Source organism: Natator depressus, chromosome 23, assembly GCF_965152275.1.
Source record: "Natator depressus isolate rNatDep1 chromosome 23, rNatDep2.hap1, whole genome shotgun sequence".
Classification (NCBI taxonomy): Eukaryota; Metazoa; Chordata; order Testudines; family Cheloniidae; genus Natator; species Natator depressus.
The window spans coordinates 22,764,544-22,791,135 of NC_134256.1; the positions used below are offsets into that span (position 1 = coordinate 22,764,544).

Genomic DNA, 26,592 nt, shown 5'->3' on the forward strand with positions numbered 1-26,592 from the left:
CGTCAGCAACAATAAAACGGCGGTCTGCGAAGCGAGTGTCTGTCCCTGGCGAGCGCCGCGTGAGCCGGCCTGTCGATCCCGCGGGGGGGGGCAGCTCGCAGCTGAACAAAGAGGGGGTTAACAGCTAGGCCTGCACTTGTGCGGGGAGGTGAGTTCAAAGTGCCTGAGGACAGTTCAAGTATCGTTTGTTGGGGGGGTCGGGTCCAGTCCAGCCCCCCGGTGCCGTCAGGGCCCCTCGGCCTCGGGGACGGGCCCGGGGGGGGCTGCCGGCTCCCCCCGCCCGGCCCGGCTCAGGGCCTCCATCCAGCGCCGCTGCAGCCCCTCCGACTCGGCGCTGAACTGCCAGCACAGCTGGCTCTGGCGGATGGCGAACGAGTGACGCCGGTCGAGCCGCACCCCCGGGTCCGGGGCCGTCACCTCGAAGCCGATCAGCGGGAGGCTGCGCTGGGCCTTCACGTCCTGGGGGGCCGGAGAGATGGGGGTCAGGCGTGAAGGGCAGGGGCTGCGGGTCGGGAGTGGGGGGCACCGGCAGGGCAGGGGTGCGGGTTGGGAGTGGGAGGCCTGGCAAGGGTCGGGGGGCCCGGCAGGGGCCGCGGGGCAAGGCCTGGCAGGGGTGCGGGAGTGGGGAGCTGTGGCCTGCCAGGGTTACGGGGCGGCGGTGGGGGGCCCGGCAGAGCTGCAGGTTGGGGGCAGGGGCCGGCAGGGCAGAGCAGGTGGGGGCCGCAGGGGACCCTACCTGGGGGGCCCCATAGACGTACAGCACCAGGGGCTCGCTCTCCGGAACGACGAACCAGCCTTTGTGCCAGGCCTTGGCGCCCGGCTCCATGTAGTGCAGGGAGCTGCAGACGACGCTGCGCTCGGCCGCCTCCGACGCCTGCTTCTGTGGGGCAGAAATGCCCAGTAGTGCCCGGGGGCCCCGCTGCAAGGGGGGACTCAGCAGGGGCCCGGGGGGGGGGGAGCTAGGGGTGCCAGGGGGCTCACCTGGGGGATGGAGCAGCAGCGTGGGGGGGTGGTTGGGGGGCACCAGGGGGACTCACCTCGAGGATGGAGCAGCGGCGTGGGGGGGGGGCGGCTGGAGTGCACCGGGGGGCTCACCTCGAGGATAGAGTGGTGGCTCGGGGGGGGATCCTGGAGGGGGGGCTGGGGGAGTCACCTCGAGGATGGAGCAGTGGCTCGGGGGGGGGGATCCTGGGGGGGGGACTCACCTCGAGGATGGAGCGGCGGCGCGGGGGGGGGCCGGGGGGCCCGGGGGGGCCGTGCAGCGCGGCGAAGCAGCCCCCACAGACCCGGTTGGGCCGGTTGTTGTCGTAAAGCAGCCGGGCCCGGAACTCGGAGCATTTCCCGCAGACCACCTGGGGGAGCCGGGGGGGGGAAGCATGAGACCGGGGGGACCCCAAGACAGGCCCGGCCCAGCCGGGGGTCCTGGGCTCCCAGGGCCCCCTCCCGCAGCCCAGGCCCCCTGTCCCGTTCCCGCCCCGCCCCCGGGACTCACGCGGCCGCAGGCCCGGCAGTGGTGTCGGCGTTTGGTGAGGGCGGCGAAGGGCTCCTGGCACTGCATGCAGAGCGTCACCTCGTTCTCCCGGATCGGCGTCGGCGCCCGGCGGCCCAGCTCCCGGCCCTGCACGGGGACAGCGGCACGGGGCCTCGCACGGGCGCACACGGCTCCCGGCCCTGCGCGCACACGTGCAAATCCTGCCCTCGCACGCTCACCCCCAGGTCCTGCCCTCGCACGTGTGCACACAGGTCCCGCCCTCTCATGCACACCCCCAGTTCCCTCCCTCGCACACACAGGTCTCACTCTTGCACTTGCACCCCTAGGTCCCGCCCACACTCAGCCATCCACGCATGGACACACGCGTGTGAGCTCACCAGCGATCCAGCCCAGGGCTCCTCCTCTTCCCGGGGGAAGCTCCCACCGGCATCTGCTCCAGCTTCAGGATCGTGGCCCGAATCGCCTGGAGCGGCAGGGGAATGAGAAGGGGAGGGAGGTGCTCCTCCCCCGGCAGCCCCCCCCCATGCCCTCCACAGCAGGCCCCACCGTGGCCCAGGACCCTCCCCACAGATGGGGATGGGAAGGGCTGTGAGGGCAGGTGAGAGGTGACCCTGAGCTGAATCCCGCCCCTCCTCCCTGTCCCCCCCTGAGACACCGCTCCCTGGATCCCCCACCCCATGCAAGGGGAAGGGGGACAGTCCCAAGGCCCCCCAGGTACCTGGATCCAGTCGCATTTCTCTTCTTCCGTCCTAAAGGGCAGAAACAGGAACACGGAGGGGGGTGTTAATGGGGGGCGGGGTAGATGTGGGGGGCGGGGTACTGGGCGGTGGCGGGGGGGGAATAACCAGGCTGTGGAGGGAGGCAGAGGGGACACCAGGCTAGGGGGGGGAGACAAGGCGAGGGGGCACCGGGGGGCAGTGGGGACACCGGGGGGGTCTCCCTACCTCGCCTGCAGCTCCAGCGAACGCTGCTTCCCTGACACCAGGAAGGTCCGGGGCAGGTTGACGCCACTCGACTCCTTCACCTGCGGGACAGAGACACTGGGAGGGGAGCGGCCGGGTCAGAAACCCCCCCACACCCCCGCTCGATCCGGGGGGGCAGGATACCAGGGCAGAGGGGCCCAGGGCAGGATACCGGGGGAGGGGGGAGAAACTGAGGCACAGGGGCCTGGGCAAGGAGGGATACGGGGGGAGGAAACGGGGCACAGGAGGATACCAGAGGAGGGGGGGATACCGGGGCGGGGGGTGCGGGGTGAGGATACCGGGGAGGGGGGATATCAGGGCGGGGGGGCGCAGGGGAGCAGGACAAGGAGGTACCGGAGAAGGGGGGCACAGGGAAGGGGGGATACTGGGGCGCAGGGGAGGGAGATACCGGGGAGGGGGGTGCGAGGGGAAGGGGGGATATCGGGGAAGGGTGGGAGGGATACCAGGGCAGGGGGGCACAGGGGGAGGGGGGATAGAGGGGGAGGGAGGATAGCGGGGGAGGGCAAGGGGTGTGCGGGGGGGGTGCAGGGGGGAGGGGGATAGCGGGGGATGGGGCAGGGGGGATAGCGGGGCGGGCAGAGGGCAAGGGGGGAGGATACTGAGGGGGGTGTTGGGGGGAGGGACGATAGCGGGGGCCGCGCTCCCCACCCACCTCCATCCCCTCCACGTCGATCCGGGCCCGGACCCCGAATTTCTGGCCCAGGAGGCGCAGTTTGGGGACGCAGCAGAGCAGCCGGTCGTTGAACTGGGGAGAAGGGGGTTGAGAGGGGGTCAGAGGTCACCCAACCAGCCCCCCCAACCCCCCCCAGGGCTCAGAGGTCACCCCCCCACCCCAGGGGTCAGAGGTCACCCGACCAGTCCCTCCCTTCGTACAGAGGCCACCAGGGAGCCCCCCAGGGGTCAGAGGTCACCCAGCCAAGCCCCTGCCCTCATATGGGGGTCAGAGCCCCCCTCCCAGCCCCCGGCAGGGCAGCCCGACCCAGGGGTCTCTCACCAGGATCAGGTACCGGTCCTGTGTGGTCCCGTTCTTGGCCGACAGCTTGAGGATGTGGCCTTCCTTAATGAGCTCGTTAGTGGGGCTAACGATGTCCTCCTCCCCGCCCAGCAGCTCGTACACCTTCAGCAAGGAATGCATCCGTTCCTGGGGGAGAGAACGGGGGTCGGTCCTGCCCCACAGCCCAGCAGCCGCCCTGCCCCCCAGCCGGCTGCTTCTCGGGGCCAGGGGAGCCTCCCCGTGTGGCGTTGTGTGTGGCTGTTCCCAGCCGCCCCGCCCCAGAGGTGGCTGCATCTGGCGAGCCGTTCCCACGCGGCGTTGGGTGTGGCTGTTCCCCGCCGCCTGTCCCCAGAGGTGGCTGCATCTCGGTGGTGGGCGAGCGTCCCTGTGGCATCGCCCTACGCAGCCCCGCCCTGCTCCCCGCAGCACAGCGCCCCCTAGCGCCCAGGCCGGGACTCGCACTCAGACCCCGGTGTACCATTTTGCGGATGGCGGCGTTCGAATGCTCGGCTGCCGTCGCAATCAGCTGCAAGGACTCTGCGATCGGGGCGGAGAGACGGGGTGAGTCCAAGAGAGCCCCCCGCCCAGCCTGCCCCCCCAGATACCCAGAGCCCCCCGCCCAACCTGCCCCCCGCCCAGTCCCTGCCCAGCCTGCTGCCCCAGATACCCAGAGAGCCCCCCGCCCAGCCTGCTGCCCAGCCTGCCCCCCAGAGCCCCCTGCCCAGCCTGCCGCCCCAGATACCCAGAGCCCCCCGCCCAGCCCCCACCCAGCCTGCCCCCCCAGATACCCACTGAGCCCCCCACTCAGCCTGCCGCCCCAGATACCCACAGAGCCCCCCGCCCAGTCCCTGCCCAGCCTGCCCCCCCAGATACCCAGAGAGCCCCCCGCCCAGCCTGCCCCCCAGAGCCCCCCACCCAGCCTGCCACCCCAGATACCCACAGAGCCCCCCGCCCAGCCCCCTCCCAGCCTGCCCCCCGAGATACCCACAGAGCCCCAGCGCCCCACTCACTCTCTGCGTCCCGGCTGTCAGGGGCGCCGGGGGGCAGGCGCTGCAGGTAGCCCTTCAGCAGCAGCTGGTACCGGGGGATCCTCTGGACGGGCTCCAGCATGTGCTGCTGCAGGGTGAGATTCCCGCAGGCCTCCTCCATCTGCAAAGGGGGGGGGTGAGCCCGGACGCCTGGGTTCTCTCCCCAGCTCTGGGAGGGGAGCGGGGGCTGGTGGTTAGAGCAGGGGGGGCCGGGAGCCAGGACGCCTGGGTTCTCTCCCCGGCTCTGGGACGGGAGCAGGGGCCGGTGGGTTAGAGCCAGTGGGGCTGGGAGCCCGGACGCCTGGGTTCTCTCCCCAGCTCTGGGAGGGGAGCAGGGGCTGGTGGTTAGAGCCAGGGGGCTGGGAGCCGGGACTCCTGGGTTCTCTCCCCAGCTCTGGGAGGGGAGCAGGGGCTGGTGGTTAGAGCCGGGGCCGGGAGCCTGGGTTCCTCACCTGGATCTGGTGGACGATCAGCTTGAAGTGGGCGGATCGCTCCATCCAGGTGTTGACGAGCTCCATGGCCCGGTCGAAGTTCTTGACGTACTCCCCGTACATCTTGAGAAATGGTGCCAGCTTCTGCAGTATGTCCCCTATGCGGGGGTACCTGTCCCTGGGGAGGGCGGGGGGTGGGATCAGAGCTGGCCCCCCATGTCCCAGGCCCCATGCCCCGGAGCCAGCCCATCCCCCATGCAGCGTTCTGTGCGGCGGTTCCCCAGCTGCCCCGCCCCAGAGGTGGCTGCATCTCGGCGACGTCTCACACACGCCTCCCCCCGGCCCACTGCTCGCTCACCATTCCTGCATGCGCTTCTCCAGCTCCGGCAGCAGGAACTGCTGATGGAAACAGTAGATGGAACAAATGTTGGAGAAAATCCCCATCACCACGTCGCCGGGGAAAGAGCTTCTGCTGCGGGCTTCCTCCAGGAGACGGGCACAGAACACCTGCGGGGGGAACCAGTGAGCACCACCACCCCCGCTCCCGGAGCCGGGAGAGAACCCAGGCGTCCTGGCTCCCAGCCCCCCTGCTCTAACACCCGCCCCCACTCCCCTCCCGGAGCCAGGAGAGAACCCAGGCGTCCTGGCTCCCAGCCCCCGCAGTTCCTGGTACCTGATCCAGCAGGTGCAGCCGGGCGACGTAAGCCTTCTCTGTCTGCAGCAGCTCATTGGCGATGTGGAAGGTTTTTTGGGGGGCTGTGAGCTGGGGGGGGCACAGGGGGGGAGGGGGAGAGAGAGAGGTGTCAACCCCATACACACAGCCCCGACCCCCAAGCCTCTGCCCCACCATATCCCCACCTCACACACACAGACCTGCCCTGCCCCAACCCCATCCCCCTGCCCCCCAGCTCCCTCCCCTGGCAGTCAGGACTGGGTGCTGGAGGGCGCCATGGGGCAGGGAGCGGGGCAGGGGCGCTCTCCCCTGGGAGTCAGGGCTGGGCGCTGGGTATTGCCATGGGGTGCGGGGCTGCACAGGGGGTGCTCTCCCCTGGCAGTCAGGGCTGGGTACTGGGGGGCGCCGTGGGGCGGGGAGCAAGGCGGGGGGCTGGACAGGGGGCACTCTCCCCTAGCAGGCAGGGCCAGGCGCTGGGGGGCGCCGTGGGGCAGGGGGCTGGGCAGGGGGCGCCTCCCCTGGCGGTCAGGGCTGGGTACTGGGGGGCGCCGTGGGGCGGGGAGCAAGGCGGGGGGCTGAGCAGGGGGCGCTCTCCCCTGGCGGTCAGGGCTGGGTACTGGGGGGCGCCGTGGGGCGGGGAGCAAGGCGGGGGGCTGAGCAGGGGGCGCTCTCCCCTGGCGGTCAGGGCTGGGTACTGGGGGCACCCTCCCCTGGCAGGCAGGGCCAGGCGCAGGGGGGCGCTGTGGGGCAGGGGGTCGGCCGCTCTCATCGATCTCACCTCCGGCGCGTTCAGTCTCTCAGCCTGGGGGGGCACCGTGCCTGGCGCCGGCCCCCCGTCATCCCCGCTCCCCTCGTCCAGGTCGCTGTCCACCTCGGAGTCTGGGCAGGGGGGGGACCCTGGGCTGCCCCCCCCGTCGCCCTCCCCCACGGGCCCCTCGTCCCCCCCGAAGCCCAGCTCCTCGCTGGGGGACGGGGAGCTGATGCTGTCGAAGCCGCTGTCCCGGTTGGCCAGTTTCCCGCTGGGGACCGGGGGGGGCAGGCAGGGGGCCTGGTCCCCTGCCCGGCTGGCCCTGAGTCCTCCCCCGCCGGCAGACCCAGGAGAGCCAGCGACTTGGGGGTTACATCGGCCTCCCCAGGGCTCGGGGGGTCCGAGCTGGGGGTGGGGGACGGCTGCTCCAGGGTCAGGATTACAGGGTCCCTGCAGGAGGAAGGGAAACGGAGTCAGGACTCCTGGGTTCTCTGGGAGGGGAGCGTGGTCTGGTGGGTTAGAGCGGGGGTGGGGGGAGCCCGGACTCCTGGGTTCTCTGGGAGGGGAGTGGGATCTGGTGGGTTAGAGCGGGGGTGCGGGGGAGCCCGGACTCCTGGGTTCTCTGGGAGGGGCGCACTCACCTCTCAAACTTCTCGATGAGGGTCAAGACGGCTGTGGAGCCAGCTCCATCCTGAGCCTCGGGGTGCGGCATCGGGGGGCTCCGGGGGCCCAGGCGGGGGTTGGCTGGGAGGGGGCGCGAGGGGGGCGGGGGGATGGGGGCCGGGGGCCACGGGGGATGGGTGCTCTGGAGATGACCTGGTTTGGGAGGGACTGGAAAAGGAAAGGGAGGAAAGGGTTAATGTGACCCCCCCCCAGCACCAAGCCCCCCCAGCCCCTCCCCCAGTGCCCCACCCCCAATGCCCCCCCAGCACCCGGCCCCTCCCCCAGTGCCCCACCCCCAATGCCTCCCCAGCACCAAGCCACCCCAGCACCTCCCCCAGCACCCGGCCCCCTCCCCCAGCACCCCACCCCCAATGCCCCCCCAGCACCTGGCCCCTCCCCCAGCGCTCCACCCCCAATGCCCCCCCAGCTCCTGCTGGCAGAGGCTGGGGCTGGAGCAGCCAGTTCCCCCGCCCGCCCTGCGGGACTCACCCTGTGGTTTGGGGCCCAGGGCCCTCCTGGGCAGGGCGGGGTGGGGCTCCCCCCTGTCGCTGTGGGGCCCGGGGTCTGAGCGGAGGCGCTGGGCGCTCTCCGGACGCCAGGGTTCGCTTCGCGGCTCCAGGGACAGACTCTTGACCAGCAGCCGGGAGCCCTGGCCTGGGGGGCCTGGAAGGGAGAAGGGGTGTGGCTGGGTTGAAGGGGGTTGGGGGGTCATTGTGCCCCCTCAACCCCACCCACAAGTTTGCCCTGCCCATCCCCCTCCAGTGCCCCCTCCCTGCAATTCCCCCTCCGCAGCCCCCCCATGGCCCCTCCTTAGCAGGGTCCCCCCCATAGGTTCCAACCCCCACCCCGCCAGCTGCTGTCTGCACCTGTCGGGGGGAGGCAGAGAGCAGTGGGGGCTCCCCTCCCCCCCCACAGCGCACCCCTCGTCTGGGGGGTCAAAAGAGCAGAGGAGAAAACGGCTGAGCTTGGAGGAAGGGTGGAACAGGGGACCCAGGCATCCGGGCTCCCAGCCCGCTCCAGCCCTGCACTCTAACCCACCAGACCCCACTCCCCTTCCAGATCTGGGAGAGAACCCAGGAGTCCTGACTCCCAGCCCTGCCCCCCCACTCTCACCACTACACCTCACCCCCGTTCCAAAGTCCGGGAGAGAACCCAGGCGTCCTGGCTCCCGGCCCCCCCCAGGACCACTCACCCCCACTGCTCTCAGCTCTGGACCCGTGGGGACCAGGGCAGGAAGGGGGAAGTTGGGGGGGAGACAACGGGGCGGGGGGGCTGGGATCCCAGATCTTAGCAACGGCCCTGCCCAGGAGATACAAACAGACGGGATCCCGTAGGCCCGGAGAGGAGCTTAAGGTGGAGGGAACTGGGCTTGGGGGCGCCGGCTCTGATCCAGCCCTGGGGGGGGCTGGCTGGCTCAGGGGGGCGGGGAATGGGACATGGGGCCTGTCCCCTCTAGGGGGAGCTGGCTCCCACCACGCCCCAGGGCGGGGACTGGCTGGGTCCGATTCTGGGCTTCCCCTGTAACCACATAAAGAAAAGGAGTCTCTGTGCCTCAGTTTCCTTTCTGTATTCAGGCTGGCAGGTAAGGAACCGTCTCTCACTGCCGGTGCCCCTCACTCCCGACTCGCAGCCCCTGCCAGCCCAGCCCTGCCCCCCCAGCCCCGCCGGTGCCCCTCACTCCCGACTCGCAGCCCTACCTGGTATCCCGATGCCACCTTAACTCCACCAGGTGCTGGCTGTGATTTCACCCACCTGGCTGCCTAGTAAGAACCTTGTCAGCCTTGGCACCGCCCCACCCGCCTCTGCCTGAGGGTGTGGGGGAGAGACAGGGCTCAGAGAACCACCCAGCCCCCGCCAGTGCCTCTCACTCCCGACCCACAGCCCCCTGCCAGCCCAGCCCCTCCCGGTGCCCCTCACTCCCGACCCACAGCCCCCTGCCAGCCCAGCCCCACCGGTGCCCCTCACTCCCGACCCGCAGCCCCCTGCCAGCCCAGCCCCCCCGCCCTGCCGGTGCCCCTCACTCCCGACCCACAGCCCCCTGCCAGCCCAGCCCCACCGGTGCCCCTCACTCCCGACCCGCAGCCCCCTGCCAGCCCAGCCCCCCCGCCCTGCCGGTGCCCCTCACTCCCGACCCGCAGCCCCCTGCCAGCCCAGCCCCACCGGTGCCCCTCACTCCCGACCCGCAGCCCCCCCAAGTTTAGCTGCTCCCTGTGCAGCAGCGACTTCAGAGGGTTAATGAACATCAGCAGCCAGGGGGCGGGGGGGGGGGGTGCAGGAGGTTGGGGCAGGGTCTGATGCCCTGGGGATGCACCCCTGGCGGAGAGGGGTCAGGGGGTCAGCAGGACGGGAGAGATGCCTGTCGAGATTGCCCAGGACTGGGGGGAGCCGGGAGATGCAGGGGGTTGTGGGTAATATGCAAATATCACCACTGCAGCCTAAACCACAAATCTGAGCCCTTCCATCTCAGCCCCTCCCCCGGCTGAACCCAGGAGTCCTGGCTCCCCCCTCCCCTCCCAGAGCAGGGGGAAGAACCCAGGAGTCCTGGCCCCACCCCCACCCCCCTGCTGCTAACCACTAGGCCCCACTCCCCTCCCGGGGTCTGGGGGGAAGAGAACCCAGGAGTCCTGACCAGCCTTCCTCTGGACAATCACGGGGTCTCTCGCATCCCGAATCAGCTGAGCCCTTTGGGAACAATAACACTGTGGTTGTTTTGTTTTGCTGGAAATGTGTCGCAAGAGGAGGGTCCCGCAGACAGACCGACCCTGAGCCAGGCTCGTCCCCTCCCGCTGGGTCCGCACGGAGGGACCGACACACACACAGACACCCGCCCCCGCCCCGTGAGTCTTTGTTCCAGACCTGGTAAACCCGCGCTTAGGCCAGTCCTCTCACCCCTCCGTGACTCAGTTTCCCCTTCCACCTCTGTTTTGGGGGCAGGAATTGTCTCCTGCTAACTGTCGGGGCCTGATGGGATGGGTCCTGATCAGCCAGGGGGATTTGTACAGCATCTGGCAGGATAGGGGGTTGATCTTGGTCAAGGGGGGCGGGGAGGCTGGGAGCCAGGACTCCTGGGTTCTCTCCCCGGCTCTGGGAGGGGAGGGGGGGTCACAGAGCCAGGGTCTCAGACCAGGGGCTGCCCTCCCAGCCCCCTGTGCCCTGGGACCCTTCCACCCCCCGCCGTCCAGGGCAAGGAGCCGCTCTCACCCCATGCGCCCAGAGGCAGGACTGGCTGGGTGGGGACAGGGCCAAGTCCAGGGGAAGAGACAAATCTCGAAAACCCGGGGGGCGAACGTCACCTGTCACCAAAACCTGCAGCAGAAGGGACCTGAGTTTGGCATTGTCCCGGGTGCCCCTGCTCTAACCACTAGACCCCATTCCCCTCCCAGAGCCAGGGAGAGAACCCAGGAGTCCTGGCTCCCAGCCCCCCCCCCCCAACCACTAGACCCCATTCCCCTCCCAGAGCCAGGGAGAGAACCCAGGAGTCTGGGCTTCCAATCCCCTCCCCCACTTGACAAAGAAATCACCCCCACACAGGTGTCCCCCCCGCCAGATTTCACAGCCCCCCCTTACCGGCTCGGTGCCCGCCGGCCCCGCTCTCCAGGTGATAGGAGAACCGCATGGCCTTGCACTGCTGGGAGAAGGATCCGGCTTGGTCCAGGCTGGGGATCCCGACCATACTGGCCCTCTGCATGTCTGCACCCCTCCCTCCGGGCCTCAATCCCCCCCCAGCTCCGGTCCCAGGCCCCCCCGAGCCCCGGGGATCTCGGGCCACATCCTCAGCCAGGGGCGTCCGATCCCAACCCGGAGGCTGGCAAGAGAGCGGAGGGTGGGTCTCCTTCGCCGGGGGGGCGCAGGCGCCTGCTCCCCCGTCAGCGCGGGGCTGGAGGCATGGGGAAGGGAGGGGGTCTGTTTTCTCCAAGGCTGGGATGGGAGGGCCTGGCTCACTTGGGCCCCACGCGCCACTGGCTTGCTGCAAAATCCGCTACCCCCTTCTCTGCCCACGAACCCGGAGCGAGGACGGGGGGAAAACACCCAGCCCACGTGGGATTTCCATCCACGCAGGCTCGGCCACGCAGCAAGGCCTCGGACGGCCCTCGGCAAAAAAGTCCAGGGGTTCCTCCGGGTCGGGGGGCCGCTCTGCAGCCGTGGCAAAAGGCAGCCACTTCCCCAGCTCTGGCCTTGCCAAACCCCGACCTCTTCGCTCCCGGGAGGTTTTCCTCGGTTGCCAAGCGCTGCTTTCGCGTGGGCCGTCCTGGAAACCGTCCCCAGCCAGATGCAATGTCCGAGTCGTCTTTAGTCAATCCCTCGACTCCCCACGAGGGTCTCGCTCATTGCCCCGGGGAACGAGTTCTTCTCCCCCGCCACAGCGCGTGGGGCTGCCGATTCCTGGCTCGGAAATTCTCCCTCAGCCGCGAGGTCCCAGCTCTGCTCCTTTGAGGTTTCACATCAGTTGTACCCACCCATCTCCTCCAGGGAGGGTTCGCTCATCGGGAGCCCAGCTTCACGGCTTTTTGTAGTCAGGTTCGGATTTATTTCCCGCCGCTTGGAAGGAAGATCCAAACCGGTTGGCAACTCCCAATTCTGGCTTCGGACATTTAAAATCAGTTGTAAACTCCCGTTTTCAGCTTTGAGCGCTTCCAGCCAGCTGCGAACGCCGATTTCTGGCGTCCTACGTTTCAAACCAGTTGTGATTTCTTGCCTTGTGAGGCCCTTCAGCCGGGCTGTAAACGCCCAAGTCTCGCTTCGCCAATTACAAACTAGTGACCGCGGACGGCTCGGGTTCAGACCACTTGTAGACCAGTTGTCATCTGGGATTTCTTGGGTTCAAACCCGTTGTAAACGCCGATTCCTCGTTTCCTAAGTTCCAGACCAGTCGTAAATTCCAATTTGCTGGTTTCAAACCAGGTGTCAGCTCCTGTTTCTAGCTTCGTAAGCTCCAAGCCAGCGCAAGCTCCGAGTCCTTGCGGAGCAGAGCCTGCGTTCCCGAGGGGTTACTGCCAAACAAAAGAGCCAACTTGGATCTTCACTGCGTTTCTTCGAAATCAGGCTGGCTGGCTATTTTAAGCAGGGAAATCCACCTCTGGGAGGCCAGGGATTTTTCTCCCAAGGAGAGGGGGGGAAACCTCTGAAATCTGCTGCTAAATCCAGCCCACGGCTTCTTTCCCTGCTTGCACATGGTGGGGGGGGAAATTCCTCCTGCTCTGGGATAATATGCTTCAAACCACAGCAGATGGGAACAATGGGGGGAGGATTTAAAGGCGCAGAGCCAGGCACTGGAAAGGAACCACACGCGGCGGGGAACGCCCATTGATTACAGACATGCCAGACTTGTCTTCGCCATGGCTCGGGCCTGGCGGGCCCCGTCAAAGGCTTCCCGGCCCCGAGTCGCCAGCTGCCGGAGCATTGCTGGCTCACCCGCCTGGCCAGTTATACGGAGGGGAGGGGATTGGAGTGAGCGGGAGCTGGGGAGAGAACCCAGGAGTCCTGGCTCCCAGCCCCCTCTGCTCTAACCACTAGCCCCCACTCCCCTCCCACAGCTGGGGAGAGAACCCAGGAGCCCTGTGACTCAGCAGAGGGGCTGGTGCTAACAAGAGGAGCCGTTTCTCTTGCAGTTAAAGGGAAGCGGGAGCTGCCTGGATCGGGGCCTTTGAATGAAATCCCAGCTGGGCTCTGGAATCCCGATTATTTCCTGAACTCCTGAAGGTGCTTAAACCCCTGCCTGCCGGCTCAGCCCCAGCGCCACGCGACCGACCAGCCATCCCAGCGCCAGGGAGAGAACCCAGGAGTCCTGGCTCGCAGCCCCCTGCTCTAACCCACCAGACCCCATTCCCCTTCCAGAGCCAGTGAGGAAACCCAGGAGTCCTGGCTCCCAGCCCCCTGCTCTAACCACGAGATAACAGCATCTACACAAAGTGGGCCAACCCCGTACATGTACAAACAGCCCTTTAGTGCGTTTGCCTGATGCCCTGGGCCTGGGGCCAAGAGCTGTTCCCTGGGGGTGAGGGATCGCAGCTCCTGAGACGAGACAAGTACAGTCCAGCAGCGGGATCACCCTGTTTCCCCCGCCAACCATCTACTGTTAACTCACGGGGGGCTGTGGTAGGACAGCTCCCCCGACCACCTCTGGGGTGGAGCAGCTGGGGAATGGCCACACATAACGCCACAAGGGGACAACTGACCTGGTGCTGAAATGCAACCACCTCCGGAGCAGGGCAGGTGGGGAACAGCCACACATAACAGCATGGGGAGGGCTCACCTGATGCAGCCACCTCTGGGGCGGGGTATCTGGGGAACGGCCACACTTAACGCCGCATGGGCACAGCTCACCTGGTGCTGAGATGCAGTCAGCTCTGAAAAGACTGCTAGGAGGACGGGGAAGGTGGGGCTGGTGGGTTAGAGCAGGGGTTTCTGGGCTCCAGGACTCCTGGGTCCTCTCCCAGGCTGTGGGAGGGGAGTGGGGTCTAGTGAGTTGCATCCCGCACATTTTGCAACTTGGGATCTTTATATCTGGGAGCAACAGCCCCACATGGCCGCAATTTGGCAACCAAGGCCGCAGACCGGAGATTTATTTCCTCTGAACAATGTCTGTGACCCTAGCGCACGTTTGCAACCAACGCAGGCACCCAGCCTCTTCGCCTCTGGGTGCTCGCCACCCGGCCTGCATGCGCGCTGGGTCTGCACACGGGGACTTGCAATCGGGGGTCGGGGGGGCTTGGTTTGCAGGCAATGGGCCTCTGCAAGGGATGCAGGCCTGGGGATGGAGCCATTTCGATGCATGCATGCAGATTTGCAAGGGATGCACGGCCCCCCCCCTGCAGATTTGCAAGGGATGCACGGCCCCCCCCTGCAGATTTGCAAGCCTGGCGGCTTGGTTTCCTGGCAATGTGCGGGCTGCGGAGTTGCAAGCCCAGGCCCCGCAGGACTCTCCAGGCCCCACTACAGATTTGCACCATTTCATCCCATGCAATTGTCACCCCCGCACCCCGGCTTCCAGCTGCGCCCCCCCGCGCCTTTGCAGCCGGAAATCGCAGCCACGTTTTGCAAAGCTCAGAGTCAGCAACAACAAGGGGGGCGGGAGCTCCCGCCTTGGGGACGCGCCTGTGCACGAGGCCCCGCCCACCGCGCGCGCACTCGAGGGGGGAACAGGAAGTGCCCCTGTGTCGGGAGCGCGCCACGTGGGTTCCAGCTGGTGCCCTGGAAGTGAAACTGCGGCAGCCAGGTGGGGGGGGGGCTGGATCTGGGGGGAGGGGGTGCAGGGGCTGGATCTGGGGTGCAGAGCGGGAGGGGCTGATCTGGGGGGAGGGGTGTAGAGGGGTCTTAGATCTATGGGGAGGCGGGAGGCTCTCTGGAGAGGGGGCTGCAGAGGACGAGGCATGGGGTGTGAGATCAGAGGGGAGGCTGGATCTATGGGGAGAGGCAGGGATCCCCACCCTGCCCGTGTCTGGGATTTCATCAAATCTCCCCCTGCCCCCTCCACACACCCCGATTCTCTTCTGGTAGGGACTGCTGTGTGGTGGATCCTGAGGTCACAGAGCTGGGGAGAGAACCCAGGCATCCTGGCTCCCAGCCCCCCCGGCTCTAACCACTAGACCCCCTCCCCACCCCCAGAGCTGCTCTCCAGGTCCCTGTATAACAGTAATTTGTTCCCAGGTGCTGCTCAGTGGAGACGACCCTGCGACCTGCTTCGGAGCCATGACCCGGCCCAGTAAGTCCCTAGTGCCGGCGCCCCCTGGACCGGCCTCCAGCCCCAGCCCCCCAAAATATAACATCCCCTTAACTCTGTCCCCTTCTCCACAGAACACGCAACAGCTGCGAGGAAACACCCATGCAAGGTGAGCCCCAGGATGCCTGGGTTCCCTCTCCAGCTCTGGGAGGGGAGTGGGGTCTGGTGGGTTAGAGCCGGGGGGGGGCTGGAAGCCAGGACTCCTGGGTTCTCGATGGGGGGGGGGGCAAGTTGCTGCCTGCTGTGAGGTTATTAACAGGATCTCTCTTTTACACAGAGGAAGGAAACAAAGGCTCATGGGAAAAAGGACCCAGGAGTGCCTCACCTGTTGGGTTTCAAGGAGTATGCGAAGAAGGAAGCCAAATTAAAGCAGAAAAGGGTAGGGATGGGGGGAGCCTGGACTCCTGGCTTCTCTCCCCAGCTCTGGGAGGGGAGTGGGGTCTATTGGGTTAGAGCAGGGAGGCTGGGAGCCCGGACGCCTGGGTTCTCTCCCCGGCTCTGGGAGGCTGAAGCCTGGCTGTCTCCCCAGGTGGCGGAGCTGAGGGCGCGGCAGGAGGAGGCCCGGCTCAAGGAGACCAGCCAGCGCCGCAGCCTAGAGTCCCTGCAGCAGGACGCCCTCCGCAAGCAGCGGGATTTCGAGCAGAAGGTAATATGGCCCCAAACCTCACAGCCCCTCGGCCCCCAGACCGGCCTCCTGGGTTCTCTCCCATTTGGGAGAGGGGAGCAGGGTCCAGTGGTTAGAGCAGGAGGGGCTCCTGGGTTCTCTCCCCAGCTCTGGGAGGGGAGTGGGGTGTAGTGGCTCAGAGCAGTGGGGCTAGGAGCCAGGACTCCTGGGTTCTCTCTCCTCCCCCCACCACTGTTTCGTCTCCTCTCTTGGCAGGAGGCCGGGCTGCAGGAGCTGCAGGGGCACCCGCGACTGGAGAAGGAGGGGTCCCGCAGGGCCTACTACCGGGAGTTCAGGAAGGTTAGTGTGAGCCACATGGAGGGGAAGCCCCCATATCCCCCCCTCCCTGGCGCTCAGTGGGGCCGGACTGCGGAGGGGAGACTATGATTCTCCCCTTTCACCAGCGCTCAGTGGGGCCAGGCCAGGCCACGCCACGGAGGGGACACCCTACTCACCCCCTCTCCTGCTCCCCACAGGTGATCCAGGCAGCTGACGTGGTCCTCGAGGTGCTGGACGCCCGAGACCCCCAGGGCTGTCGCTGCCCCCAGGTGGAGGAGGCCGTGCTGCAGGCCGGGGGCAACAAGAAACTGGTGCTGGTGTTAAATAAAATCGGTGGGTGTGTGGCGGGGGGAACCTGGACTCCTGGGTTCTCTCCCTGGCTCTGGGAGGGGAGTGGGGGCTAGGGGTTAGAGTAGGGGGGCTGGGAGCCAGGACTCCTGGGTTCTGTCTTTAGCTGTGGGAGGGGAATGGGGCCTAGTGGTAGGAGCCAGGACTCCTGGGTTTTCTCCCCAGCTCTGGGATGGGAGTGAGGGCTGGTGGTTAGAGTATGGGGGGGTGGGAGCCAGGGATCCTGGGTTCTCTGTGGCAAGTTCTGTGGTGCCTCAGTTTCCCTCCCTGGGGGTGCGAGCTGGGGCTCCTAAGGGAGGAGGAGCCGTAATAACTGAGTGGGGGGAAGCAGGCAATGCTGGGTTAACCCTTTGTGCTCTGCGCTCCCCAGACCTGGTGTCCAAGGAGGTGGTGGCCGGGTGGCTGAAGTACCTGAGGAACGAACTCCCCACGGTGGCCTTCAAAGCCTCCACCCAGCAGCAGAGCCGGCACCTGGTGAGGGGGTGGGGCCTGGGACCTTTCCCGACTCTTGGCTTCTGGGAGGGGAGTGGGGGCTAGTTGTTAGAGCCGGGGGGGAAGGGGCTGGGAGCCAGGACTCCTGGGTTCTCTCCCTGGCTCCGGGAGAGGAGTAGGGCCAGAGGGGATGTAGCTGTGTGAGCCCTGTCCTGACCCGTCTGCTGCTCTCTGCCCCCCAGCAACAGAGCAAGGTGCCCGTGGCCAAGGCCTCCTGCGAGCTGCTGGCCAGTGGGGCATGCGTGGGGGCCGACTGCCTGCTGAAGGTGCTGGCCAACTACAGCCGTAGCCAGGACCTCAAGACGGCCATCAGCGTGGGGGTCGTAGGTGAGAGACTCAGGCCCTTCGCTGTGGGGGGCCAGGACTCCTGGGTTCTCTGGGAGGGGAGTGGGGGCTGGTGGTTAGAGCCGGGGGGCCCGGCTGCCTGGGTTCTCTCTCTGACTCGTGTCCCTATTGCTCTTGGTCCAGGCTTCCCCAATGTTGGCAAAAGCAGCCTGATTAACAGCCTGAAGCGGAGCCGGGCCTGCAGCGTGGGCGCCACGCCCGGTGTGACCAAGTAAGCCCTCCTGCCCCACGGCGGGGGTGGGGGTCCGGGCCCCCGCGGGACTGCCCTGCTCCCCCGCTGATGCCCCCTTTCTCCCTCCTGCCCAGGTGCCTCCAGGAGGTCCAGCTCGACCGGCACGTCAAGCTCCTGGACTGTCCCGGCCTCGTCATGGCGACCGCGGCCACGGACGCCGGCCTGGTGCTGCGCAGCTGCCTCAGGGTGGAGCAGGTGGCCGACCCGGTGACGCCCGTCCACGCCATCCTGAGACGGTGCTCCCAGGGCCAGGTAGGGGAGGGGGGCGGTTGCTGGGGGGGGACGGTTGGGGGAGCGCTCAATGGGGCGACGCCACAAACCGTGGGGCCAGCGCCGTCCACCAAGAGACAGGGCCCGAGAAGCTCCTGCTCTGAACTCACCCGCCCAGGACCCAAAGGAGCTCAAGCCTTGACTGTCCCGGAAGGACCCATTCAGCATTCTCGAGCCTCCAGGACTCCCGCTTTCCTGCCACAGCAGACAATGGGGCTCCCAGCGCCCCTGTTTTCTCCCCACAGTCTCTGTGCCCCCTCCAGCTGCTTCGGGAGCAATGTAGAGAGGCAGCCCTGGTCTTTGAAGACCAGGGGAAATTGATTATTCACCTGGAGCAGGTGGAGAGTCCTTGGGTCGATGGGAGAGGCCATATGGGGGAGAGTAGAGGTCCCTGCAATTCTGTCTCCTGTTGGCGCCGGGGGTCTGGTCTCACCTCCTTCCTCGATAACGCACTCCTCATGTGGTCAGCTTCCCAAACAGTTGAGTGTTAATGGCCAGGTTGTTGGCTCTTCCATTGGCCGCTGGGTCTTCCGTTGGTCAACGCAAGATCGTCCATTGGTCATTGGGTCTTCCATTGTCAATGCAGGCTCTTTCCTTGGTCGTTGGCTCCTCCATTGTCAACTCCAGCTTCTCCGTTCTTATGTGTAGATTCCAGTCAGTTCTTAACATGTCTGGTTCCAACCCAGACTCCTCAGACTCGAACCCCAGCCCCTCTTTTCCTTGTCCCAGGAAGGAAACTAACACTTTCTTCCCAGTGGATGGAAATACCTATCCCAGGAAGAGATTTCTGATGGACGACTTTCGGCCAGACAGCCTGCTGCCATTTTCCGATCAAGAACGTCGATTAGACGAGATCAGAATGTTTCACGCGCTCACGTGGATTTCACTCAGTTTGTCAAACTCGGTTACTGAGGTTTCCCTTTTATAAATCATAGTATGCATGATACAACCCTCTGACTTGCTAGCCAGCGAAATGAAACAATGAACAGAAACTCCGGAGGAAGGGCTCATTAGGAGAAGACCATATCAGGTTAATAGACATCACTGTGATCCTCCAGTCTGACCCCCCCATATAACACAGGCCAGAGAACTTCCCCAAACTAATTCGCAGAGCAGAGCTTGTCGGAGAACTCTCAGCTTGATAGAGAAACTGCCAGCAATGGAGAACCCACCCCGCTGCTTGGAAAGTTGTTCCTTACTCTCACCGTTAAGAATTGACGCCTCGTTTCTGCTCTGAATTTGTCTAGTTTCAGCTTCCAGCCTGTGGATCGTGTTAGACCAGATTGAATAGCTCGTTATTAGCTCTTTGTGCCCCACGTGGGTACCGACAGACTCGGGTCAAGTCACCCCTTAACCGTCTCTCTGTTAAGCGAAATAGACCGAGCTCCTCGAGTTTCTCACTCCCAGTCCGGTTTTCTAACCCTTGGGTTTTTCTCGTGGCTCTTCTCTGACTCGTTTCCAATTGAGCGACAGCCGTCAAGTCTGTGAATGCAGAAGGATCCAGCAGTGGCCAGGTCGGGGCCCCAGCGTGGGGGTGGCCCGTGGGAAGGTGGAGAGGAGATGCGACCGCGGTTGGACGGGGAAGCGAAGAGGGAGGAGAGGGAAGGTTGAGGGGAACCGGGAGCGGTTTGATGGGCTTGTCTGGCTGCTCCCCACCCCAGATCATGCAGCACTACGGTGTGCCGGCTTACCAGGACGTCACGGAGTTCCTAGCGCACCTTGCCCGGAGAAAGGGGAAACTGAGGAAAGGAGGCGTGCCCGATCACGAGAAGGCGGCCAAAGCTGTGCTGAGTGACTGGATGAGGTGGGTGGGGAAGAGGCGGAAAGGGGGGGGGGGGGTGCCAGCCCTAATCTGGCACCAGGGCAGGGGACTGGCTGGCGGGAGTGGTGGGGAATGGCACCCTTTCAGAGCCCCCGTTCTTTCCCCTCCCAGCGGGAAGATCAGCTATTTCACGCACCCCCCAGAGACCCACACGCTGCCCACCCACATCAGTGCTGAGATCGTCACAGAGATGGGCAAGGCCTTCGACTTCGAGGCGCTGGAGCAAGGCAACCAGGAGGCTTTGGCCAGTGAGTAGTGAACATGGGCTGGTAACCTGCTACGCCCCGCTCCCCTCCCAGAGCCAGGAGGGAACCCAGGCATCCTGGCTCCCAGCCCCCACCCCCCTCGAGCCAGGAGAGAACCCAGGAGTCCTGGCTCCCAGCTGTGCAATGTGGCCTTTGGGGGGCAGTACGACTTTCTCCCACTGGGGGTGGGTGGGAAGCAGAGCATCAGCTTACGGTGTCCTCTGTGTCCGTTCCCTGCCCAGACCTCCCGTCGATTCCTGCGGGCATCGGCCTCGCTCCCGCCGGCCTCACCAGCGGGGCAGGGGCAGAGATGGAGGAAGAGGAGACGTTGGGAGAGGAAGAAACAGCCATGGACGAAGACGGAGATCTGGTGGTATGGAGGGAGGGGGGAAGCATGGCCCCTAAGCCCCACAACAGGCTCCGCCCACACAGGCATCCCAAAAGTATTCTCCAGAGAGGCTGAAGCTTCAAAGACCCACCCCCTCTTGGTGCAACAGGAGACTCCTCCTCTTAGCTGATTTGCATAATAGGCTCCACCCCATCCGAGGAACAAGCTCAGGCTCTCTGCAGACTCAGGCAGGCAGTGATCCCTTCTCTCCCCAGCTGTTTGAGCTAGAAACTTCGTTTTCTTTTTATCTGAAAGCTGAGATATTAGAGTATGAGGCAGCTGCCCAATTCTGGGCCTGTCCCCTTGGCAGGCTGCCCTCTCATGCCTTACTCTCTGCCTTCTCCGTGCAGCTTGGCCCCTTGACAGTGGAACTGAAGGCTAAGAACAAAGCAGCTGCTGCCGTGGAGAGACCTGTTCCCAGAGCCCCTAGCCTGGAGGAGATCTCAGCCCTAGACCCCCTGCATCAAGGGCAGGGGCTGCGGGCAGCGAGCAGAAGGCGAAAGAAGCAGCAGAAAAGAGCAGGTTGGCGGAGGGGTGCTTAGGGGATTCATCGTGGGGGCATCTGGGGAGGATGCTGTCCAGACTGAGCAATAAGGGATGGTCCCTGACCAAAGGGCTTAGTCTAGAAATTAATGGGAGAGAGGAGAAACTGAGGCACGGGAGAGAGGACTTGGCCACGGTCCAAGGCAGAGCCAGGAAGAGAACCAGGGATCCTGGCTTCCTCCCAACTGCTCTAACCACCAGTCCCCCTCCCCTCCCAGATCCAGGGAGAGAACCCAGGAGTCCTGTGCTCTAGGCCATGTTGTCCCTTAGCTAGGGCTAGGAGTCAATCAGGACTCCCGGGTTCCATCCCCAGGTCTATCGCGACTCTTTGTGCCTCAGTTTCCCCTCCCACCCAGGCAGGCTGGAGGTAGGTTTCATGGCAGGGCAGCGCCCAGTGCTCTCTGCTGGCCGGGGCGTGCGCGTCTCACCAAGCGGGAGGGATTCTCACTGCAGCTCGTTTCTTCCCCCCCCCCCGCAGAGAAAATCGCCAGCAAACTCTCTGCCACGCTGACGGCCGCCATGAACTTCGGGGCGGCGGGCGACTAGGCACGGCGCTGGCGGCCCCCGTGAGCCCGGCCCTCCAGCTCCCTCGGGATCGATCGCCGCTCCTGGCCGGTGGCGGCCACGCAGACAAGACCAGAGCTGCCGCTACCGAATTGTCAGGCTCCTTTTAATTACCAGCTAAAATCCGCGGCACGGCCCGTCTCCATTAAAACATCACGCAGCCTCCCCCTGTCCTGCGTGTCTCACTCAGACCCGCCCAGGCTGGGGAGAGAACCCAGGAGTCCTGGCTCCCGGCTTGGGGCGACATTCACGCAGTAGGAGTCTGATCCCAGGTTGGGCTCAGCAGGATGGCACCTGCCGCCGGCAACTGAGGTCTTCCCCTTCGGGCGCTGCAGAGGGGCCCCTTCACCGTGGCTGGCGTTTGTGGGGGGTCTCTCAGGGCCGGCCGGCGCCGGAGATCGTAGCAGCACAGCTGGGGGAAGAGAGACATTTCAGGCTGGTCAAAGCAGGGGGCCAGGACTCCTGGGTTCTCTCCCCAGCTCTGGGAGGGGAGTGGGGTCTAGTGGTTAGAGCAGGGGAGCCAGGACTCAGGGGGGTGTCTGTGACGCCGGGGCCTGGATCCTGGTTGGTGGGGGGCAAATGGGGGTGTGAGTTGCACCCTGCTGACTCGCACTCACCCCGTCCACTGGCACAGGAGTATTGCGTCTCTCCGAGTCCGGTCGGCTGGTGCGTCTCTGCGGCCGGGTGCGCTGGCGGGCCGGGGAGCGGCTCCGGCTCTTGGGGCTGCTGGTGCTGAGCTCCTCTGCTGGCCACAGGACAGGGAGGTTTGGGTTAGGGGGGCTCCTTGCTCCCACCTGGGGACCCCGGGGTGCCAGGCACTGCGCAGGCCCACCTGCCACTCCCCTCCCAGAGCTGGGAGAGGACCCACGAGTCCTGGCTCCCAGCCCCGCCTGCTCCAGCCACCCGACCCTACTCCCCTCCCAGAGTGGAGAGAGGACCCAGGAGTCCTGGCTCCCAGCCCCGCCCATGTAGCGCCCCCAGCACAGTGGGTCGCTCACCCCAGGGGGCTCCTCGTTCCGGCCGGGAGAGGGGCTCCGGGAAGCCCGAGTCGGCAAACTCGGCATTGTCCTGGCTGGGGTCTGGGCCCCGCTGGGCCAGCAGGCGTTCTGCATGGGGGGGGGAGGGTGATTAGCCCATGCCGCTCCCATATGCCCCCGCCCATCCAGATATGCCCCTGCCCTCTTCCCCTAGCTCCACCTTCTTGCCCACTTAACCCCTCCCACTGAGCCTTAGCCCTGCCCATATTGTCATGCTCCCCCCTCCACTAGCTCCGCCCACTGCTTTCACACAGGGACTGTCCCCCATTCCCCTCCTCCTCTAGCCCCTCCCTCCCCTCTAGCCCCACCCCCATACCTGTCTCCTGCAGGATGTGCTGCATCTGGGCCCGGGTCTCCTGCAGCCCCCGCAGCACCTCCCGGCTCTGCTGGGCCACGTCGCGGTAGGTGAGGACGCAATAGGCCAGGATGGCCAGCCCGGCACCCACACACAGCCTGCGGCATAGCCCCACCCAGCTGGCAAGGGCCTCCTAGCAGAGGGGGACCTGTCAGAGCGAGGACCCCCGCTCTCCGCCCAGAGAACCCCGGCGTCCGGGCTCCCCGCCCCACTGCCCGGGCTCCCCCGCTCTAATCTGCCAGAGCCTACTCCCCTCCCAGATCCGGGGAGAGAACCCAGGTGTCCTGGCTCCCAGCCCCACCTGCTCCACCCCACCTGACCCCACTCTCCTCCCAGATCAGGGGAGAGGACCCAGGTGTCCTGGAGACCCAGTGACTGCTGAGCTCGGTGGGGGGGGGGGGTGGTCTGAAGGAGGGGTCACCCCAGCTGGGGGTGTCCGGGGGGGGGGGGCGCCTGGCCAGTACCGTTGGATCGGAGCCAGCCTCAGTGTTCTCCAAGACGAGTCCACTGACCACACGCTCCAGGTAGACGTTGCCCCCGACCAGGCCCAGCAGGATCAACCTCAGGCAGAAGAAAAAGGGGATCATGGGAAGGGAAAGAGGGGACAGGCCCCAGCCCCATTCCCCATCCCCCTGGCCAGCCAGTCCCTGCCCTGGGGCCAGGTGGGAGCCGGCGCTCCCTAGAGGGGACAGGCCCCAGCCCCATTCCTCACCCCCCTGGCCAGCCAGTCCCTGCCCTGGGGCCAGGTGGGAGCCGGCGCCCCTCAAAGGGGACAGGGCCCTGCCCCATTCCCTGCCCCTACCTGGCCCCAGCTGTGCGCTGGCTGGAGGTGAGCAGCAGGGCAGCGCTGCCGGTCAGCAGGTGGTAGAGGAAGGAGCCCAGCGCTTGGGACTCCCCCACCAGGAAGCGGTGCAGGAAGCTGAGGCGGTTCACTATCTCGGCGAAGGCCAGGCGTTGCCGTCCGGCCGCCTCCTGCATGTCCTGAAAAGCCTCCCGGACACCTGCGGGGAGCCAGGGGCTGTCAGCAGCCGCGCTTCCCAGAGCCAGCAGAGAACCCAGGAGCCCTGGCTTCCAGCCCCCCCTGCTCTAACCCACTAGACCCTTCTCCTCTCCCAGAGCTGGGGAGAGAACCCAGGAATCCTGGCTCCCAGCTCCCCCTGCTCTAACCACTAGACCCCACTCCCCTCCCAGATCTGGGGAGAGACCCCAGACATCTTGGCTTCCAGGGGCTGGGGTTACCCCTGGAGGAGTCCTGCAGTGTCTGTCTCAGCAGCTCCCCATGGCGGAGGATCTCCTCCTGGGATCGCAAGGTGGCCTCTTGTGCCCGCGCTGCCTGCTCCGCCAGCTGGTTGGTCTCTTCCAGCCGCTCAGCTACGCCCTCCGAACTGGCTACCAGCCTGGGGGCGGAGGGGGAAGGGGCGTCAGCACCAAAGCGGGGCCTTGATCCTGCCACATGCCCCCAACCCAGGCAGTGTGCTACTTATCCACACAGACAGCACTGCCCATTAGCCCTGCTCTGTGAGCAACAGGCTCAGGCCCTCTGCAGACTCAGGCAGCTTCCGGCACACTCGGTTCACACTTGTGAGCAATGGGTTCAGGCTCTTGGCAGCTTTTCTACCCGACCGCGAGGGCTAGAAACGTACCTGGTGTTTTCTGCCTGAGATCTGAGATTCTGGTGCAATCCCTCGACTCCTGGAGCCAGGACCTTGTGTAGACCTAGACACTGATGAACTCCACAGTCCGCAGGCCTGGGCTGGAGACTGGCCCACCTCCAGCCCCCCAGATGTGCAGGCCAGGCCCTGCTACACACAAAGCCCCTGCCCCATAGATGCTCCCCCGCACAGTCCCTTCCCATCCAACTCTGGTGGAAAAGATGTAGGGAAAGGCTCTGTATCCACACCCCATGCAGCCCCCTCCCCCCCGCCCCACGGAGCCCCTCCCCCAATCTGCCCCCCCCCAACAGCCCCCTCCCACCTAATGTTCTCCTTTGTTTTGGGAATGGGGGACACATCCTCATGTTCTGCTCAGACCCCGGCCTCTCTGCCAGCATCGGGGGGCTGACTGGGTGGGACTAGGGGGGCATCTGCCCTGCTAGAGACTCAGCAAACTCAGCGCAGGATGGAAGCCAGCACCCGCTAGAGGGGAAAAGGCTGTGTGTCCCATTCCCACCCCCCCCGAGCCAGCCAGTTCCCACCCGGGGGCCAGATGGGAATGAGCACCCCCAGGAGGGGACCCCCCCCCGCTCACCTGTGCACGGTGCTCTCAGCTTGCTGCTGCCAGGCCTCGCTGCGAAGGAGGTAGCAGATGCTGTGGGCATGGGTGAAGAATTCAGTGTAGACCCCGAAGGCCACAGGGTCCATGTGCTGGGTGCAGGCCCGGACGGAGCTGCCGGCCTCGCAGCGAGGGAAGGGCCGGCCCGACCTGGCCAAGGGACAGCGGGGGTCTTAGCCAGGAACCCCTGGGCCGCCATCCCCGGGGATAGAACTCAGGTGTCCGGGCTCCCAGGCCCCTGCTCTCACCCACCAGCCCCCACTTCCCTCCCAGAGCCAGAGAGAGAACCCAGGTGTCCTGGCTCTCAGCCCCCACCCCCAGCCTACTAACCCCACTTCCCTTCTATAGTCAGCGATAGTACCCAGGTGTCCGGCTCCCAGAGCCCCCACCCCCATAGAGACAGAACCCAGCTCCCCCTCTAGCTGGGGTCAGGACCCAGGCGTCCGGGCATCACCTCTGCAGGTGGCAGTGGGCGAAGGCCAGGGCGATGCGGCTTTGCTGCTCCTCACCCAGCTGCTGGCAGCCCCTGTCCAGCCTGCCCAGGGCCCCCGCCCAGCAGGCCCCCAGCTGCGGGTGCTGGGCCAGCGTCTGGGCCTCCCGCAGCCGGGCACGGCCCTGGGCCAGCAGCCCTGGGTCTGGGGGAGCCAGGCCCTGGGGGGCAGGGTAGAGGCAGAGCATGAGGAGGAGAGCTGGGGGCAGCCCCATGGGGCTGGGGCTGCAGGGGCAGACAGGCCACTGGGGAGAGTCAGGGGAAGGGGTCAGTGGTGGGTGGGGCCACTGGGGATTAAACACTTTATGGGGGCGGGGCCACTGGGGGTCACACCCCTTCTCATTGGGGCGGGGCCACTGGAGTCATGCTCCTCCCATTGGGGGCAGGGCCAGAGGGGTTAAACCACTTATGGGGGCAGGGCTAATGGGGTTACGCCCCTTCATATGGGGGGGTCACTGAGGCCACACCCTCTTCACATTGGAGGGCGAGGCTATGGAGTTAAACCCCTCATGGGGATAGGGTCCCTGGGGTTACACCCCTTCTCATGGGGGGCTGGCCACTTGGGGTTACACCCTCTCATGGGGCAGGGCCCCTGAGACCTCTATGGAATCCACCCCCCTTTGCCTGGCGCAGATGGTACATTCTGTCTCAGCTTTTCCCTTTCCCCCGCCGGCCCCCGTAGCGCTCAGGTGCTGGCCCCTCCCTTTGCAGGAGGCGGGGTTGGGTCACAAGGCCTATTGCCGCCAAGCGCTCGCTGCTTGGCCCGTGGAGCTTCAGCGCCATCTAGTGGCCCGGATGGACGTTGGCTTGTTTACTGCTGGAGGGCATGAAGCTAAGCAGGGCCCTGCGAGTTCAGGGCATGGAGGGGGTCCAGGGGAGATGCTAGCCCCTCCCCCCAAACTGTCCAGTCTCTCCTCATTAGTTTGCATGAGCTAGCTGCACCTTCGGGCCACGGCTGCTCTGGGACGAGAGTGGGGTCTTGTCGTTAGGGGGGTGGGAGCCAGGACTCCTGGGTACTCTCCCCCACTCGGGGAGGGGGGCTGGGAGCCGGGGTTCTGTTCTGTTCTCTCAGGGACCTTCCATCTACCTTAAATCTGTGTTTTAGCCTTCTTGGGAATTCCACCTTAAATTGCATGCTGGCCCTCGGGGGAGGGTCCACCTTACATCTGTGAGCTGGCCACCGGGGGAAATACCATGTGAAATCTGCCAGCTGTGTGTGCACCAGATGGTGACCTTCCACCTGAACCTCCTGAGCTGTGTTTGCCAGCTAGGACTCCCACCTTCAGCCAAAGGGCTGCCCAGCTGGGAAAATTCCCCCTTCGAGCCAAGATTCTCCTAGAACTGTAGTTAGAATTGACCTTACAAATTAAATTACCTACACCCCATATCATGGGGGCAACCATGCTGAACAGATGAATCACGCACACTTACATGGGAGAAAAATCCACCTTACATCAAAAACCCGTATCCATTCCACCTTAAATCACCACATTGCACTGGGGAAGGAAATCCAGC

General features: G+C 65.7%; 3 protein-coding genes across 4 annotated transcripts; 1 reads left to right on the forward strand and 2 right to left on the reverse strand.

Annotated features, from left to right (window-relative positions):
* Positions 1 to 43: 43 nt before the first annotated feature.
* On the reverse strand, positions 44 to 12,223 carry FGD1 (FYVE, RhoGEF and PH domain containing 1). The gene is given in 19 exon segments (XM_074937460.1): positions 44 to 459; positions 737 to 880; positions 1,206 to 1,352; positions 1,493 to 1,618; positions 1,870 to 1,877; positions 1,880 to 1,955; positions 2,211 to 2,241; positions 2,437 to 2,516; positions 3,128 to 3,220; positions 3,470 to 3,616; positions 3,948 to 4,006; positions 4,480 to 4,618; positions 4,950 to 5,106; positions 5,287 to 5,435; positions 5,602 to 5,691; positions 6,380 to 6,799; positions 7,020 to 7,180; positions 7,502 to 7,675; positions 10,580 to 12,223. Coding segments are annotated over 19 exon segments (2,541 nt in total). The 5' UTR covers positions 10,686 to 12,223; the 3' UTR covers positions 44 to 225.
* A 1,920-nt stretch (positions 12,224 to 14,143) lies between these two features.
* GNL3L (G protein nucleolar 3 like) lies at positions 14,144 to 21,087 on the forward strand. 2 transcript variants are annotated; one of them, XM_074937866.1, is made up of 16 exons: positions 14,144 to 14,228; positions 14,660 to 14,714; positions 14,807 to 14,841; positions 15,010 to 15,111; positions 15,262 to 15,378; positions 15,613 to 15,696; positions 15,873 to 16,008; positions 16,394 to 16,497; positions 16,698 to 16,842; positions 16,984 to 17,071; positions 17,167 to 17,344; positions 19,024 to 19,166; positions 19,296 to 19,432; positions 19,672 to 19,802; positions 20,168 to 20,339; positions 20,839 to 21,087. In XM_074937866.1, exons 2-16 carry the CDS (start codon positions 14,702 to 14,704, stop codon positions 20,904 to 20,906), a joined length of 1,653 nt encoding a protein of 550 aa, XP_074793967.1. In that variant the 5' UTR covers positions 14,144 to 14,228; positions 14,660 to 14,701; the 3' UTR covers positions 20,907 to 21,087. The 2 variants fall into 2 exon arrangements, with proteins under 2 accessions (XP_074793967.1, XP_074793968.1); XM_074937867.1 differs by lacking the exon at positions 14,144 to 14,228 and adding an exon at positions 14,420 to 14,505.
* Positions 21,024 to 25,328, reverse strand: LOC141976733 (uncharacterized). Its single transcript, XM_074937868.1, has 9 exons — positions 25,042 to 25,328; positions 24,564 to 24,737; positions 23,556 to 23,713; positions 23,119 to 23,317; positions 22,781 to 22,877; positions 22,278 to 22,449; positions 21,923 to 22,030; positions 21,542 to 21,669; positions 21,024 to 21,336 (listed from the first exon to the last, which is right to left on the reverse strand). The coding sequence occupies exons 1-9, from the start codon at positions 25,290 to 25,292 to the stop codon at positions 21,172 to 21,174; spliced, it is 1,452 nt and encodes a 483-aa protein (XP_074793969.1). The 5' UTR covers positions 25,293 to 25,328; the 3' UTR covers positions 21,024 to 21,171.
* Between the last annotated feature and the right edge of the window lie 1,264 nt (positions 25,329 to 26,592).

Excerpts from the sequence above, each read along its gene's own strand:
- GNL3L (XM_074937866.1), top strand. Across the intron at positions 16,009-16,393 it reads GCTGGTGTTAAATAAAATCG|ACCTGGTGTCCAAGGAGGTG; the intron begins GTGGGTGTGTGG and ends TGCGCTCCCCAG. Across the intron at positions 17,072-17,166 it reads GCCACGCCCGGTGTGACCAA|GTGCCTCCAGGAGGTCCAGC; the intron begins GTAAGCCCTCCT and ends CCTCCTGCCCAG.
- LOC141976733 (XM_074937868.1), bottom strand. The coding sequence starts at position 25,292 with ATGGGGCTGCCCCCAGCTCTCCTCCTCATGCTCTGCCTCTACCCTGCC. Across the intron at positions 23,714-24,563 it reads GCTGAGAGCACCGTGCACAG|GCTGGTAGCCAGTTCGGAGG; the intron begins GTGAGCGGGGGG and ends CTCCGCCCCCAG. Across the intron at positions 22,031-22,277 it reads GCACATCCTGCAGGAGACAG|AACGCCTGCTGGCCCAGCGG; the intron begins GTATGGGGGTGG and ends CCCCCCATGCAG.